General features: G+C 33.8%; 1 protein-coding gene across 7 annotated transcripts in view; it reads right to left on the bottom strand.

Annotated features, from left to right (window-relative positions):
• dpr13 (defective proboscis extension response 13) overlaps nucleotides 1-19,002 on the bottom strand; it is a 345,469-nt gene that overhangs the window by 60,738 nt on the left and 265,729 nt on the right. For all 7 annotated transcript variants that reach the window (XM_067776528.1, XM_067776524.1, XM_067776523.1 and 4 more), the window contains exon 4: nucleotides 17,574-18,268. In XM_067776528.1, coding sequence (XP_067632629.1) covers nucleotides 17,574-18,268 — 695 coding nt within the window. The remainder of the gene's footprint in view (nucleotides 1-17,573; nucleotides 18,269-19,002) is intronic.

Raw genomic sequence — 19,002 nt, 5'->3', positions numbered from 1 at the left:
GATTTTAATCTGCCGGCTTATAAAACTGAAGCAGACAAATGTAATCTGTATTATAAAGGTCTTAAATCGTATAATGAACTACCGAATGATATTAAATCATGTCATTCCAATAAATTTAAACAAAAATTGTACAATTATTGCAGAACACTACCAATTTATTGCTGGACAGGCGGACTTCCATAGCATCGATAGAAGTGCAGCAAAACTATACTGCTGTGTAGCGCCAAGACTCCCAAGCTCTTGTACGCATACAAAAAAGGTTGCCGAAGCACATACTGAAGCGAATCACTCGATTAACTCAGTGCATCGCCGTGCAGATGTTGCCTTCACGCTGTACTAACATGCGTAAAATGCCTACATACTACACAAGCACAGCGCTTTGTTCGCATGATCTGGAAGTCTCCCATCCATAGTACTCCAAGGTAGGACATAGATGTAATTATTCTAGATTGCATAGTCCAGAAGACAATTATAAACATGTAAAATAGATTTAAGTTAGGCTTAGGAAAGCCGTAATAAATAAATACATTACATTACATTACAAATGTCTTATCAGATACCTTAGCATACCTGCTCACCAAATTTAATTGAGAGACCAGTTTGCGTTCAAACAGACTGGCAGAAGTGTTTGCCTGGAAAAAAGCCGAGCAACACTGGAGAAAACAATTTAGACTGCAATCACTTCAGCTTTTATATTGACAGCAAAGGAAAAATTAAAGCTATAATCTATAATAAGACAACATCTTTAAGTGTGCAAGTAAACCCGAATCTCCGGGTATATGGAGATAAGTTAAATGAAAAATTGAATAGAGGCACATATCTTAAATCTTGTGCATTAGATATCCCAATTAGAATGGATCCGATTTAAAGGACGCGAGAGTTGCACATAACTGACCAAGCAGGAAAGGCGCGAAACCAAAGTGCCGGATTATTAAAATGCGGGTTGCAGGGAGATATGATCATGCACATGTTATGCTCGTGTTCTGGACTCACCAGGCTTAGACATTAGCTTTTAGCAGTGACCCAGTAGCCAGACTTAAAAGAGTGGAGTACCAGAAAAATTCTCGTATATGCAATGAGGACGGAGCAATTTTATAACATAGTTCTTGGATTCTGATAGGGTTTTGTTGAGAAAACTACTGCTACCACTATGGTCTCCTTTAGTTTATATCCAAATATGCCGACTTGTGCAAAAACTCATTTTCATATTTTACATTTTGCATTCTGTAACAAACTTTATGTCATATATATATGTAGCTATAAACACTTATCTCCAAAATTAAAATATACTTAAGTATATATGTCACTTTTCCAACACCACTTATGCCAAGTCAAGGGCGCGGATATGGGAAAAGGTGAGCCCCATAAAATCTTTACAATTTAATTCGCGTGTAAGTAGGCGCAAACGTGAGGGGACAACAGTCGAGCGAAAGGTGTGCGTTAGACCAAGGTCATGCAAATATTTCAACATATTTCAAGTGGCTGCCACATAAATACTTTGAATAGGTTTCTGTTTTAATTTAACTTAAACTGTCAAATATCAGCTTTTTATTTTTTCTATTATTTGCTTGACACTTCAGTTTTTCTTTAACATCTACTTATATATTCACCATAATGTTCACTTTAAATTAGTAGGTAATCCAAACCTCTTATTCTAGCAGTAAAGTTAAAATTTGTAAAAGATATTTGTAAAACAATTCTATTTTATTCAGGGATACAATATACAATTACGCTAATCTGGAAATAAACAGATCCTACAAGCAGCCGGAACACTGAAGTGTTTTTTAAGGGAAAGTAGTAGCCCAGCATTCGAGGAAAAAAGATTAAACTGCAACCATGTAAACTTTAACATTCTCAGCCAAAATGGAAATGATCTTGCATGGCACAATATCTTAAATTATGTTCGGGTGTAAGAAGACCCTGCAAAGAATCGCGACAGGGAGAAATGTACACTTGCAACGGGTCCCTGGGAATAGATAAAAGTTAAAAAGCAGATGAACTAACTAAACAGGACTTTATCGTAGAAGTTCCAATCACATTGAAAAAAAAAAACACAAATAAAAAAATGTCAGGTGCGATAAACTCCAAAGAGATTTCAGGCCGGGTTTCCCACTTCCTATTTGCGTCGTGCTCCTTTTAATTTTTCCTACGCATTGGCGGGACGGGACTTACTTGTTTTTATGCCGACTCCGAACGGTATCTGCAAAGCAGATGAGTCTTCACTAAGCCTCTACGCGTTGGAGATGGCAAGTGTAGAAGAAGGTTTTAAGATCATTTTAACAAAATGTCGTATTATACAAGAGTACTCACTCATATCAGTGAGTGATAGTAAAACTGACTGCGATATAAAATGTCATGACGTAAAGTGAACACTTTTTATGAGCTAATATATTCATAAAGAATTTTATATTTTTTATATCCTGCATAAACAACTCTTTTATCTACTTATTTGGTTTACTCTGTCCTATCGGATTTAAATATTGCTAGAGTTGCTATAACACCTATTTCAATTACTATACTAGGTACTAAATTAGTTTTATCATTGAATTTCCCTATAAGTGTGTGCGTTTTTTCAATGAAGAATGGGCCTTATCATTACCTAAAGTGAAATTGATGCCAATAAAAGAACTTTCGCTTGTAGAAGTGAGAATAGCTCAGCCTTATTTGGAAAGTTGAGCTAGATGAATCAAGGAAATATTAATTAGAATTCAAAACACGCAATTGCTCTTATTCATGCATTGTATGTCAACAATGCACAAACAAACTTGAAAACTTTTGCAAGTACTTGCTTATGCTGAGTGCTTACTTACGCCGACATTTGAAGAATCATTAATTGGATATATTTAAATGCGTATATGCGAATATATCGACTACGCCATTTCCAGTTGTAAATGAGAAAGCGCCAGATATAAATTCGAAAGCATCATATAGGAATGGGAATAGTCAAATGTAAATATGAAAGCATCAAATGAAAATGCGAAAACGTAATTTGTAGTTGAGAATATCAATATGGGGATAAAGGTAAATTTTGGGAAATTGCCTATGTTCCAACTGATATATCTTTGAGTGAGAGAGCATTTACATGGAACAACTTTGCATACTGGAATGCTATCGCGCAGTCTTCTACAGTCAGCTCTTGCTCTAAATACAACATAAGTTTCTCATAAGTGTGGTATTTTGATGTTTTTTACATCTTCTTGAGATTTTTGATGGAGATCAACACTGGAGAGCAGGGTGCTCTCATTTAAATCGCTCACCTTCTCTTCCAACCGTTGAAATCTTGCTTTCACTAAGGAAGCACATGTGCTCATGTTAAACGGACCCCTTTGTTGGTAGATCGTTACCACTCCTGCCACCAATATCTCCCAGAATAAATAAATGTAATTACATGTGGCAGTTTTGCATATTCATTTGTCATTTACTCCTGAATGTTTCCATTTCTATGAGGCGCTTTCGCGTTATCATATGACACTTTACAATTTACAATTGACTATTCTCATTTCCAAATTACATTTTCGCATTTACTGCTTTGCAATTGACTGCTCGCATTTCCATATAACGCTTTCGTATTTACATCTGATGTTTTTCATCTCCAACTGACTATTCTCAAATAGAAATGACGCTTTCGCATTTTTGTTTGACGTTCTCTCATTTACAAATAACTCTTCTTTTATGGAAGTGACGCATTCGCATTTTCTCAATGTATGTTGCAACATACGTGAATGAGTTGGCTGGATAGAAATAAGCCTCAAAAATATTCGATTTTGGATTTTTGTATGTTTATTATTCAAATATTGGGTTTGTTGTAATTATGTGAATGATCGCAAATCAGCTATTATTCAATTTTCAAAATTGAGCTTCGATTCGGCACGAATTGTTCACAATAAAACATATACGCCATGCATGTACAATCTTTCTTAATCTTTGTTAATTTGATCAATTAGTATATATTGTAATCCTGGAAAGGTATATCTCAAAAATGGTGTCAAAAGGAAAGATCTTCTTGAGTTTTTCAATTCCCGTGAGAAAATAATAACCAAGCATATAAAACTTTTGTAAAAAATTAGTATTTGGTAATAACGTAAAAAAATTTTCAAAAATCAACTGTTTTTACAATTTTTGGGAAATTGATTGTGGTGATTCCAAATATATACTAGTTTTAAAAATAAGCAGTCCCAAATCCACCTAGATGTGATGAATGACAATCGACTGACATGAGAGCTTCGCACAATCATTTTTCCGTTGTATGAAACTCAAAAGAATTTACCTCATATTTTTGTCCGTCTTTACTTCAACAATCCGTGAGAAGTTTATTAAAATGTAGTTGTAGATCACTCTGTGTATCCATTTTGTTTCAAGGATGTGTCAAAGCTTGTGACTACTTTCTATTTTCAAGGTAACATTAGGGATATTAAGAACATTCTTGAAACATTTTGTCCTGTAAAACAATACCAAATAAGCCCGTAATAATCCCAAAATGACCTTGGGAATACTCCTTCAGATCATCAGGAAATTGCCACAAGTTGCTCACGAAATGACCCCGGAAGATCCACGAAATTGTCCAAAAATGATTCTGGAACAGCCCCGTCAGGATCTTGTCTCCCAAACCATCTCGAAATCACCCCGAAATGATACATAAATTGTCAGTCCCATAGACCCACGTTTCAATTCCCATGGAAGACTGGCACGTTTCGTATTTCGCGTGGAAAACTAACATGTTTCAGCTTCTCGCATGAAAGATGAAAACAGTTTATTCAGAGAAGCTTAAGTTCAGATTAGGGAGTCCTTCGACTATTTCTTGCAAAAAAAAAAAAGCTGAAATGTGTTAGTCTTCCACGCGAGAAGCTTAAACGTGTTATATTTAAGTTTTTTCGTATCTCATTCAAGAAAATCCGACCATTCGTCGACAGCAAATCGAATACATATCGATTTTTGGTATGGGTAAAACTTCGATAAATGATCAATAACTTTTAAAGTCGATCCGCTTTTGATAGCAAATTCATAAGTTTTGAAAACAAATCGATAATTTTGTGATAAGTAGTAATGACTTTTCAATAATAAATCAAACATCTTTTTTACTATAACGATACTTTTTTAATGACATACCTGTATCTCTTCGATAACAATTAGATTAATTTTCGATAGCAAATGACAGATTTTTGATATCATATCGACAACTTTTCGGTAAATAATTGTTAAACTTTCGGTAATAATTCGATGAAAAATGGGTAAAACTCGGATAAACAATCGACAAAAAAATACATAACTTTATAATAGTATATCGATGAATTTTCAATAACAAATCTATATTTTTCAATAATATATCGATAAAATATCTTTATCTTCTTGATAACAAACTTTTAAACACAAATCGTGTACATTTCTATAGAAAACGATAACTTTTTGTCGATAAAATTTCGGTAAATAATTATTAAATTTCTGTTAATTATGCGATAACTTGTCGATAACGAACCAATAATTCGTATACAAAGAATCGATAACTCGTTGATAAACTTTGTTTTGAAATCAACAAAAATCAATAAAAAATTGTTGCCTATACCTCGTCGAAGACACACCTTCAACAAACCGAATACCCACAAATTCACACATATTATTTAAAGTCGTTTTAAAAAATGACGTTTAGTCAATCATATTAGACAACAATTGCCAAGTAAACATTTCTGAGTCATTTCGATACAATTTTATGTTTCTTCAAATTTTGTTTTCATGAAAATTTTATTAATTTAGTCAGTTTCCAACATATTTAAAGAATCTATTGCTCGCTGTATTCATAAATAATTTCGAGTTCTGACGCAAGGCAGGGTTGGTGCAGTCTGCCTATAAATTAGTGCATATCGGTGATTCTAGAGATGACAAAACCCGAAAAGACGTAAAAAATAATGGGCCACGGGAAACATTTCCACAGTCGTGTTTTGTGTTCTAAATAATATATAAATCGTTGGAAAGTTTTAAATCTCTTTATATAAGATCCAAAGGAGATTGAGAATCGGTTTATATACAACAAAATTATAGGCTCGGAAGGGTTCAAAGGTATTAAAAACCAGTTTTTTAACGGTAACTCACAATTTCGAAGATCTCCGGGGAAAATCTTATATGCAGTCATGCTTATATTTCCAAGATCTGCTAGAAAAATTACGTCACTTCCCAGGTATTTTCACATTTTGTAACATTGTGTAATAAACGCATACTAATCGTACGCATTACAACTACACTTACATTGTATATACCCAAATATTTAATACATTTTTCAATGGCTACGCTAATGATAACATCCAATGTATATTTCCACATTTGATGTCAAGTTTGCATGCAATCATTGATTTGCATGCACGCCTTAATTCTATTGTGCAACACAGCAATGGTGATTGACTCAACTCACCTACTTACATTCTGGGTGCTCAATTACTTGCACTACTTACTTATAATAAGTAGCATTTATACGATTTGTTCCAAATACGAATGTACAAGCATACATTTGTTTAAGTACATACATAAGAGAAATAACAATTCTAATTTTGTGATGACAGGTAAATAACTAAGTAATAACAAATTTAAATGATACTAAAATATGAATAACATTATTCGTAAATAGTATACTCTAAAGACTTGATATGATCTTCAAATGCAGATACATATATGCATAATTCAACATAAAGAACAATTTGTGTTTTGATAAACATTTGCAAAAATGTTACAAAGCTCTGTACCACAATTTATGTCACTCATACGCAATGTATGCCAGGGCAACTTGTTGGTAGCTGCACGCGAAATGGTTTGTATTTTTATGGCTTTCAGTTGTGTTGAACATTGAAGGTTGTTGTTAAATCTGCTAAATTAATTTGCGTATGCAAATAAATATGTTTATAAATATACCTAAATATTTTTTTAAATATAAAAATAAACAATTTGATGTCATTATAACTCAGCGGTGCAATTCAAGAATTTCAAGTAGATGCGAATAATAATTCACAACGCTTAATATAAAGATATATATGTACACTAGCAGACCCGGCATATATTGTTCTGCCCTAAATTTGGCCTACCTGCATACATTTTAAAAATTTTTTCCTTCTAACTCTGCCCTCCCCCTCTTCACTTTTTCCTAATCTTTTATTGACTCCTCCCTCCGTCTTTTTCGCTTCATCTATCTCCATCTTCGTCTCATTCTATCTCTCTCTCAGACTACCTCTTTTGTTCCAGTCGCAGTCCCAGTCCCACTCCGATTCTCAGTCCCAGTCCTGGTCCTAATCCCAGTCCAAGTCAGTCTCTGTTCGGAAAAAATGATCGTAAGCACTAATATAGGCAAATTTATATACCAAGTTTCAGGCAAATCGGTTAGGACGTATGTAAATAGGTATGTGGGTATTATTACTTTATGGCTTTATTTCGGCTTCGCATGCATATTTATCAGTTTTGCCAGGTTGCTGCGATTAAATCGAATATCACAATGAAAATTACTTTAGAGCTCTCAGTAACAGCTTTCATTTGATATCCATAATACCCACACATTCTAGGGGTATCGGGGTCCACGTTTTGGCCTATATCTCGAGACCCTAGTAGCCCAGCGGCATAATATATTACTCTGTACTAAAGCACTCATCAACAGCTTTCATTTGATATCCATATTCTATAAACACATTCTAAGGGGTACCCTGGTCCATGTTTGTACAAAATCGACGGACGCATCTCTTCAAACACCTGCGACCAACTAACACACATTTTAGCCTTTTCTTTTTATATATATGTAGATTTTTATTTTTCCCACTTCACTATATTATTAAAACGAAATGCAGATATTCATTGCTTTTGAAATTCGGTTTAAAAATTGCACATGGTAAAACTAAAGACTCTCCTGAATTAAAAAAAATGTCTTAGCGCTTCTAAATCGCGGGCCCCCTCAGAATCCCCGGATCCGGGGGTAATCCCCCCTCCCCCTCTCTCTCTCGACGGGCCTAGTGATGTGTTATACTTGATATCATTCGCTATAATATTTTTTATTGATAAGCAGGTTGTTTAATTAAACACCAAGTAATAACACGGAAGTATATCCACACCACCTGAAAATATGAGTGCCGCTGCGTATACGTAATATTTTATTATTACGTATAAATATTTTTAAAAAATTGCAATCAAATAATATTGCGAATATAAACTGAGATATAACCTACCCAATATTTCAAGTTAGATCAAACTACGTACGGAGTGCAAAACAAATTAAAATCGGTTCAGTAGTTTGGGAGTCCATCGCGAATAAACATAGTGACACATGATTTTTATATATAAAGATATACAGTTTATCACAAACGTCACAGTACTGTTTTCTGTTTAGGCTTTTTTGGAACCTATCCAAATTTGTTCTAGGAGTTTAAAAGGCAGATTTGTTTATTTATTTATTTAAATTTGACAAACCACATAAAATGAATGACGACAGGGATATAAAAATATATATGAAGATACAACTCAAAAGTTAAAAATTTAAATACATCGAAATTTCAGTGATGTTATACACAACAGTACAACTGGATATCTGAATTAAATTAAGAACTAAAAGTAGTAAAAACTTTATCTGACGGAATACATTACATTCAGCTGAGCGAGCTATCGGAATGTAGGATACCACATCTACCTAAACCATCGTAATTTTTATACTCAGCGTGCATAGCACACATAGTATATTGATTGGATAAGGGTTGGTGCCATAGGTATAAAGGAATCGAATAGATATAGACTGCCATATATCAAAACCATCAGTATCGAAAAAAAAATTTGATTGAGCCGTGTCCGTCCGTCCGTCTATCCGTCTGTCCGTTAAAACGTCAACTTGAGTAAATATTGAGATATCTCCAAGAAATTTGGTAGACGAGCTTATCTGGACCCAGAATAGATTGGTATTAAAAATAAGCGAAATCGGAAGATAACAGCGCCCACTTTTTATATATATATCATTTTGGAAAACACAAAAAACCTGATTATTTAGTAAATAATACACTTTGAAATTTGACGTGTGGACTGATATTGAGACTCTTGATAAAAATTTGAAAAAATTTTTTTAAATGGGCGTGACACCGCCCACTTGTGATAAAATCAATTGTACAAATATTACTAATCATAACCCACTCAGCATTTAGGTGATTCAATTTTGAATTTCCCTATATATCAATACAATTTGATTACTTTTTCTGACTAAATAATGAGTTATTACAATTGAACAAAAGAAATAATCAAAATGAATACTTTTGATGATCAAAAACCAAAAAGCATTTTTCGATCACTTTTTGGAATTATTTTTGAAGTCCTTTAATGACTAAATTTTAATATTTCATAAAAACCAACAAAAAGTATAATCAAATATGCTTACCTTTGATGATCAAAAACTGAATATAGTTTTTCAATCACATTTTGGAATCATATTTGAATCAAATGTGTTTACTTTATGTGATTAAAAATTTATAATCATTTTTCATTCAGCTTTCTGAATCCTTTATGAATATGTATATTTGTTGGCTGAATAATGAATTTTATACTTGTTGAAATTTTACTTTTCATTAAAACTTTTATTTTTTTCACATGCACATATTTTTTCAATCATGAAGCTGAGAAAAAATATATAAACATTTTATTATTTATGCAAAAGATAATCTTCAAGACAAAAATAATGTAATGCTGTTCGTGAACGAAGATTTCCCCAACCATTTCCCCCCTTCAGCTTCCCAGAAAATACATAATGATTGGCCAATAAGTAGGTTGTGAGCTATTTGAACCCCAGGTAAGTGAAACTATCTTGACATACCTGGATACGGCTTCAACATCCCGTATCGTATCTGTATTTTAAGATGCAGACGATAATGGTGGATGTGTAGTCGCAGGTGTATATCGATCAAGTTTGTTTGCGAGTTGGCTGTGGTTCGAACAGCTCACTTTCGCATGCTTTCTTTCCCTGATGAAATAAGATTATTATATAGTATCCTATTTTGAATGAGATATGAAGAATAAATGTATTATAATGGTATTCAAAAATGATTCAAAAATGTCAACCAAAACGATTGAAATATATTCACGAATATGATCAGAAAATGACTGTGAAAAGCAGTCAAATATTACTCTAAAACTATTAAAGCTCAATTTTACAATGATATCAAATATGAATAAAAAGCGTTTCGAAATAGGAATCATAAATGATTATTCAATAATAATCACATCTATGGTACATTTTTCTCCCAACGATACGTTAATTTTCGAACAGAAAATGCTTTTAAATTTGAACGTTTTTAATCATCTTGGGGTATGATATTTAAATATTTTTTGATAAAAATTTTCAAAAATAATGGCTGGGAAATCAAAAGTTGTTAAACCTACCGTAACACAATTCGGCAGAGAATTTGCCTTTACTATAGGGAATACTTTGAAGAAAAATTAATGTAATGTGTTAAAGACCACACCCACTTTTATATAAAAGATTCTTAAAGGGTCGTGGATGAAAAAGTAAGCTATATCGTAGCAAACAAGAGCTTTGTATCAATAGAATTTTACTTTCCAAATAGAATTATAACTTTAAATGGGAAAACACTAAAAATTATGAAAACGGGTGTGGCACCGCCCCTTTTATGACTAAGCAATTTTCTATGTTTCGGGAGCCATCACTCGATGAAAAATTAACATATCGTAATAAAGTTGTGTACACATATTTTCCCTATAGCAGAAAATATTTCTAGTAAAAATGGACCGAATCGATTAAGGACCACGGCAACTTAGACATAAAACATGTTTAAAAGGGTCGCAGACTAGAATAATAAGCTATAACTTAGCAAAAAATAGTTCTGAATCAATGATATTTCACTTATCAAGTTTTATTGAAAGAGGAAATGGGGAGACATTTTTTTTTAAACGGGCGGTGACATGAGTTATTTAGAAAAGTAATTTATCTGAAATGAAATGTACAATTGAAGCTCATGCTGAGTAAATAATGTTCGGTTCACCCGAATTTAAACACTTTTACTTGTTTTTCATATAGTTATAAGTCTACGCAGTTATGTGCCCATTAGGGGATTGACTTGAAGGCCTAAAAGATTAGTTTATGCGTAGTGCTCATGAAGAAGCCGCAAGCCCAGTAAGCGGTTCATGTAAACTGCGTGCGAACATTACTCTTGGCGAGGTTAACAGTACGTTATTTGTGATCTGTGTATTATGTATATAATCCTAATATTAGTTATACTTGCATGTGATTTGATTTGCCCTTTTGCTTGCATTATATAGGTCTCTTCTAATTTTAGTTAAATAGTATAACTTTCTTTACTTACTTGTTGAAAGCCAGATACCAACAACGAAAAACTTTCTAAATCTAATCTGCAAGTGCTTAAAAAGAGTGCATAATAGAATAATAATGTCTAGATGACCGCATAGACACAAATAATTTTATCGTGCAAGATAAAAGTGGGCTACTCATCTAAGCCTGCAAATATGGCATCAAAATTTGGTAGGCTAGTTAGTAAATATCTAATCATCCATTGAAGAACAAAGTTTATTCTGATTAGTTAAGGGCTGAACCTAAGGAAGTAAAACAAACCCAACGGGTTGTGATGGACTTAGTTCAAAATTATTTCCGTACTGGACAAACTATAAAGGCTGGCAACTTTTTTTCTTCACTAAAATTATCCAGCAAGCTTATGTCAAAAAGCTTGGCTCTCTGCAGTGCCAATACAAAATAATTTTCCTATGTTTTCCCCTTCTGCCTCTAACCGGTCTGTTTGTCGTATTTCCTATATGAAACATTCATTGCTGAAGAAACACCCACGACCTCGGGATTTATATGAATCTAATTTAATTCAGACAAAATTATCATTAATTCTTTTCCAGTGTAATCTTTTTCTAAATTTGTGAATTATATAAATACTGTTATACATTTGGTTTATTTATTGACGTTTATAGCTACATATATCTTACCTTAGCGTCTGTTAGACCAAAACATATCGTTAACAACCATTTAAGTCACAAGCAGGCTGAGGGTTAACTTGCCTATATAGGTCAATCTGAAGAAGAAGTATGTCTTCATTATTATAATTAAGTTCAATAAGTGAATATCCTTGTCTTGCAGGAGGCATGGATTACGAAGTTTATTTATATCCAACGACAAAGTATGCAAGACTACAAGAGCACCTCATTTGCAAAATTATAGCGAAAAAATATATAAAAACCCAATTTTCCGTAAGCGTAAGGAGAGGATTGAGGTCCATAAACCTTTCGAAAAAAAAGTTACACAAAGAGAGTTTAAATCAATTTCCACCTAGTTCTTCCAGCGGAGTGGGGCCGCCCTCTCGCTCTGCTTCCATAGGCGGGTTCCACTAAAAATAACTTCTTAGCTGGAGCGTCATATTTCAATTGGAAAGATTTATGGACCTCTATGCATTGGCGATGGCGAGTACCGAAGAAGATATAATGATAATTATCGGACCTCGCCTATGAAATCAGAGGAAGAGGCAGCCCCTACACCGCTGGAAGGACCATATAGAAAATGATTTAAACTTCCTTTGGCGTGATCAATTGGCGCAAGTTGGCAGCCCGAAGAAGCGACTAGCGCCTTGTTGGATGGCCATAACCGTTTAAATGGTTAAGCGCCAAATAAATAAGTAAGTAAGTATGACAGGATTGAGAAGAAACCGTTAAAACATGGTTGGTAATCATTTCCTATCATTCGTTGCAGCAAAATTTATAAAGGTTTGACTGAATCCTAAATAGCAATGATTACACATAGTTTTTGCATCTAGTTTTTTGCTGTGAGTTTGCAATTCATTCCGTGCAATCCATGCTCTTAAAAAATAAATTTAAGGCGCGATAACCTCCGAAGAGATTTTAGGCCGAGCTTCTCTTCCAATTTGCGTCGTGCTCCTCTTAATTTTCCCTACAAAATGGGCCGAACGGGACCTACATGTTTTATGCCGTCTCCGAACGGCATCTACAAGGCAGATGAGTTTTCACTAAGAGCTTTTCATGGCTCGTATACACTCGGAGTGCTTGACAAACACTGCCGAGGGACGACCCCGCTAAAAAAAATTGTCTTGTAATTGAAAACCCTTATTTCTAAAAATTTGATGTTGCTTTGCCCGTGGTGTGAACCCAGGGCATAAAGTGTGGTAGGCGGAGCACGCTAACATCACACCACGGTGGCCGCCATGCAAGAAAAAAGCAAACCCTCTGTTTCATACTTTAGCGTGCAGCAACAACATACAGCTTACAAAATAATAAAATATATATAAAGAAAATTTCGATTTCCAGTGCATCTTCTGTAAAATTTTAAAATTTTTACTAATAATTTTTAGAGTATTTCTGAATATGCAGTTTTGTTGATAAATAATTTTGCATGAAACTAAGTGTTAATTTTAATCCCTTAGAAATAATTTATGACTTTTGGGATTTGTTTTTCGGTGCTGAGTTGACCATTATCTTCCTTTTAAAAATTATATTCAATAATTAAAATTTTTCTTAATTTCAAATTTTTACGAAATAATTTTCTCATTGTAGATAAATGTTGCTTTCTGAGTGTGTTTTTATTTAAATGAGATTTGTATATATGCACATAATTAGCTTGCATGCGAGACAAATACTTTTGGAAGATTTTTCATATTGGTTTACTTATATGGATATTTGAATACAAAGCAGTATGTGTGAGCGTATGCAAATTGTATGCCATTCAAATGAAACAAAAACGTGCTATGAAATTTTAAATTATAATAAATACAAAAACTTCAAAAAATTGTTGTTACTTCAAAAGCTTTAAATAGAGATTCGGCTGTAATTTTCTTTTGTGCTACTTAATCTCGAATTGCCCTTGTATGAAGACATAGAACACGAATCAACAAATAAAGTTTGTTCTTTGTCCTATAATTTATTAAATGATTTTCTGTTTTATTACACTGAAAGAAATGGTGTTAGTGAAATCAACAAATCGGTTCTGTTGTTCTTGAGTTAATTTAGTCATTTCAACAAGAGAGACATTTTCGCTCTTAAGTTAACAACATTTTGTAAAATTGACGGATTCCTAATCAATCTAACTGCTTTTTCTTCTGTTAACACAACTGATCTTACAGGTCATTTCAACGGCGATAAACTGTCAATACATGAGCAAATTTCCAAGAGACTTTTACGCTCACTGCGCTCTCTACTTTGTACTTATGACGATGGTGCCACATGTTAAAAGAAAAACACCAAACTAAGAAAACCATCAAATCGAAAAAACACACAAAATGGGAAAACAACAAAAAACTTGTTTTTCAGTTATCAATACAAAACGAAAAGACCCTTTTTGAATTTACTGTACAAAAAATTATGAGATACAGGGACACCTATTTATCGGGTACAATTTTGCAACTTCTCGTCGAAGCGAAATGCAAAATTGCGCCCTCTTGTTGCAAAAGTTTTGCTTGACCGAACAGGATCTTTTCAAAATTAGTAACATTTTGTTCAAGTTTTTATGAATTTTCAGTCACGCGAACGAATTTAATAAGATAATAAGAAAACATCCTTTTTAATGTTGATGTTTCCGACAAAATAAAATTTGAGTGGTTTTGGAATCATTTCAACTTAAAGTGCTACGAAAATTAAATTTGCCGAATTACATGTAAAGTTACTCCAGTGGTGAATTACCTTCCTGCGATTTGATTCGTTACCTTTCTATAACTTACAACTTCTCTTTTTAAAATGTTACGTCAAACATTTATACTACAAATTTTGTCCGAAACAAACAAGTGTGGCAACTACATGCGAGTGAAGAAATTGAGAATGAGCTGAGCTGCAACGGAAAGAATTGAGAGTCAGTTTTGTGACTACTATTTTCATTTCTATATTCATATGCATGTATATGTAGCAAGTATGCGTATTTATGTATTCAAATATTTACGTATTTATATGGCGGCCACCGTGGTGTAATGGTATCATGCTCCGCCTACCACACCGAAGACCCTGGATTCACACCCCGCGAAAAGCAACATCAAAATTTTATAAACAAGCTTTTTCAATTAGAAGAAAAATTTTCTAAGCGGAGACGCCCCTCGGCAGTGTTCGGCAAGCACTCCGAGTATATTTCTGTCATAAAATGCTCTGAGTGAAAACTCATATGCCTTGCAGATGCCGTTCGGAGTAATCATAAAACAATTAGGTCGCGTACCGCTAATTTGTAAGAAAAATTAAAAATGAGCACGACGCAAATTGGAAGAGAAGTTCGGCCTTAAAACTCTTAGGAGGTTATCGCCCTTTACATTTGTTTATTTATATGGCAACATTGGGTCTTTCATACAAAGCTGTCGCACCAACTTTTTTTGTTCATTTGACTACTAAAACGGTCAATTACGAATCAACGAATTGTGCGCAGTTGATTCAACATATTGTTGCGATGGATAAAAATTTACAGAAAATTCGGTTGATTTGACCCATATTTCGGTTGACTTTACCAGCCTTTTTCTTTCAGTCTATAAACAAAAACGGAAAGAAAATATCTTTTTTTGGTATAAAGTTTGCTTTCGTAATAGTTATAGCAAAAATACTCATGGAGCTAGAGTGATAACTAAACAACGATCAGGTTTTTTTTACAAATCTAGAATAACCAAAAGTGCAAAACCCATGGAATATCCTGCTCCAATCGCACACGATCTGACACGACCAGTTCCACAGCCACCGAAAAATTATCACAGAGAATTGTATCATCTCTTGGTCCTTATAAAAGTATTATTATATAAGGAGTTTTTACCGACACCAGAATAACCAAAACATCATTTTATCACTACGGAAGATTTTAATGATTTGATTAGAGATTTAAATTTACCAAAAAGTAAAGCAGAGGTTTTAGGCTTCTTCGAACAACGATATTAAAGCCAATATAATGAAAATATGGTGGGATGGGAGATTGGGTTATTGAGGGATAGTACATATGAACCTAAAAGAAAAGTAAAATTGTACACTTTTAAATCATTTTCCAAATTTTTGTAAGTTATTTCGATATTAAAACTTAATAAAAATATTTATTTGAATTGTTTCATTTTCAAGTAAAATTAAAACCACAGATTTTTAAAAAATATCGTTCAAGCGGTTTTCTTAATAGTAAAGCAAACTTTTTCATACCATATATTTTTTTTATCAAATTACGACCTATAGAATTGAAATTTAGTGCTTTGATGTCAAAGTAAAATTTTGTGTTGAGCCGTGTAATCATTCCATTTTTACAATTATTACCTTTCTGATATTGATACTCTACTTTTTAGTACAGGTAAGGTCAAGGTAAGATTGAACTGGCTGGGCCGTGATAACCACACGAAGAGTGAATGAGTTCATAGCGTTACCGGAAGTTTGCTAAGCAACTAAACTGAAAACCTTTCAGAAGCCAGGACCAATGTTATAAAATAAGTCCGTCCGCTTCAATAAAACTATAAACTGTCTGGGACTTATGCCGCTGTATCAGCCTTAATAGTCTTGCGAGCGCAGGGCACGGGAGCAAAACGTACATTGTTACATTCTTCTTATCTCGCCTAAACTGATTGGGACGTCTGCGGCAGCTTTTTAATTTCCGTCTATTCCCATATGCTCAGGGACCTAATAAAGATGGATATTTCTCCCTATGCTGATTCCTTCCAGAAGTTGATTACACTCCAAAACACTTTGTAGTTGTGGTGTGAGATATAATTGCCTTGACAATCAAGCGATACCACTTTTCAGTCGAAAAGCAGCGAAAGCGTTGATTGGAGACATGCCATCTTCAACTGACCGAGCGCGCTCCCTTACAGTGAATCTAATGTACTGCGCCACACGCCTCGGCAGTGCCATAGCTATAAATAGACACCGTAAGTATTCACAGGTAAGTGTTTTTATTAATAGAAAGGGAAAAATTATAAGCAGGTTAATCAATTACTTATATATAAGGGAAACACTCAGTTTAAAGAAGCCTTTTATTGTCCTTTACTAGTCGAAATATGAATTCAGTTGTCAAGAGCTTATAGTACCTCAATGTGGCCACAACCGATGTAAAACCTAGTGCAGAGCCCACTTCTGACGGAATACTTGACGTTGTTTATACGATATTTATATGGTAGGAGTTTTATTGCTTGTTAAATTTCCACACCAACTTTGAGGCTTTTGATACTTTTTCCTTTGAAATAAAAAGTGGGGTAGACACAAGTGTACCCTGCTCCTTCTAAAGTATAATGGTGTTGGTTTTCCCAGGTATCGGGCTAAAATTTGCAGTGTTAATTTACCCTGCTTATCAGCAGATAAAGCAGCGATGATAAAAACTTATACATTTATTTTCCCTATTTCCTTACAATTAATTTTAGCCAGACGCAAAGGAATTTTTCCGTTCATTTATATTTAATTCCACCTTCTTTTTCCTTTGCAACTTGTTAATCATTAGACCTTTTTTGCGCCACATTAATTTCTTATAAAATAGAAATTTCCAGATTGCTTCTACCAATTACCATTTCCAGTACAGATTTTCAAATCTAGCTCTATTTTCAACAAACAAATTTACGAATCCAATGAATGTAAATGTCTGTAAATATGTATTGTACACTTACCACACTATCACCAATATGGTGCACTGTACAGGGCATATGCGCGGTCGCACCAATTTGTGTCGTCACAACAGTTGAGTTTTCGGTGCCGAAGTACATCGGCGCCGCATATATATCATCTAGATTACTTTCGGCTGAACTGCCTTGTATCACTTCGTCAAGGCTATTATGTAAGGCGCCACTTACACCACCACTGCCAACAATGCCACCAACGCCCACCACTTTATGTAAAGGGCGTGTTATATGTTGAAGTTGTTGCTGTTGTTGTTGTTGTTGATGCTGATGTGAATGACGTTGTTGGTGTCGTTCGTCATTTACATTTGCAGAATCAAAACTTGTTATACTACTTCCACTTGTTTGATGGTATGGTTGTTGTAAATTAAGTTGTCGTTGCTGATGCTGCGTGTGTCGCTGCTGCTGATTTTTGTAGTCATACGATGATGACGCCGAAATTGAAGAGGGTGGATAAGGCATATCTGATGATATTGTGAAGGCGGCACTATAACTCCCATGAATATTACTGCCACTATGACCGATGGTCGGCATTGGCGTCTGCTGAGGTATTTCTGCACCATTATAATTGTTTATTACAATGGGAGCAGATATACCAGGCGATCCGGGTGACATAATTAAATTTTGATTTACGTTTCGATGTAGCGCACTATTAATGTTATCTTGAATTACGTATGATGTAAGACCTGCAAAAAACGATTTGGAAATAAATATTAAGACAATATTTATAATAAATGACAGTGAAAATATATATCTCTGAGAAATTTTCATAAGTGAGTAAAATATGATTTATGTGGGTTAGTTTAACCAAAGGAAAAGGCATGTTATAAAAATATTTAATTATATCCTTGAAATTTGAAGGCGCAACCATTCCCTGAATTTTAAATATTTTGTTTACTTTGTGTCAGCCACCGTAGTTTAAAATATGTAACTCATACTTGTCGGGTGATTATTAAAAACTAGAGTTCTCCAAGTGCTTGAAATTTACCCACCACGAATGGCACTTCACTTTTGCTTTCCTTAACTTTCTACTTCTTTTATTTTCTTTTCTTTTCTTCTCTTTTCTTTTATTTTCTTTTCTTTTCTTTTCTTTTCTTTTCTTTTCTTTTCTTTTCTTTTCTTTTCTTTTCTTTTCTTTTCTGTTCTTTTCTTTTCTTTTCTTTTCTTTTCTTCTTTTCTTCTCTACGTTTTCCTTTCCTCTACTTTCCTTTACTTTCCTTTCCTTCCCTTTCCTTTCCTTTCCTTTCCTTTTCTTTCCTTTCTTTTCTTTCCTTTCCTTTCTTTTATTTTATTTTATTTTGTTTTATTTTATTTTTTTATTTACTTAAAATTTTCTCCTTTGAAGGTTTACATTAAATATCGGTTATAAACAACAAAATACTTAGTGCTATTTAATAATAATAACTAGTTACATTGGTTT

The sequence above is a fragment of the Eurosta solidaginis genome, chromosome 3, assembly GCF_040869045.1.
Source record: "Eurosta solidaginis isolate ZX-2024a chromosome 3, ASM4086904v1, whole genome shotgun sequence".
NCBI classification, from domain to species: domain Eukaryota; kingdom Metazoa; phylum Arthropoda; class Insecta; order Diptera; family Tephritidae; genus Eurosta; species Eurosta solidaginis.
Note: the sequence above shows the minus strand (reverse complement) of the source record. Positions and strands in the feature narration are given on the sequence as shown.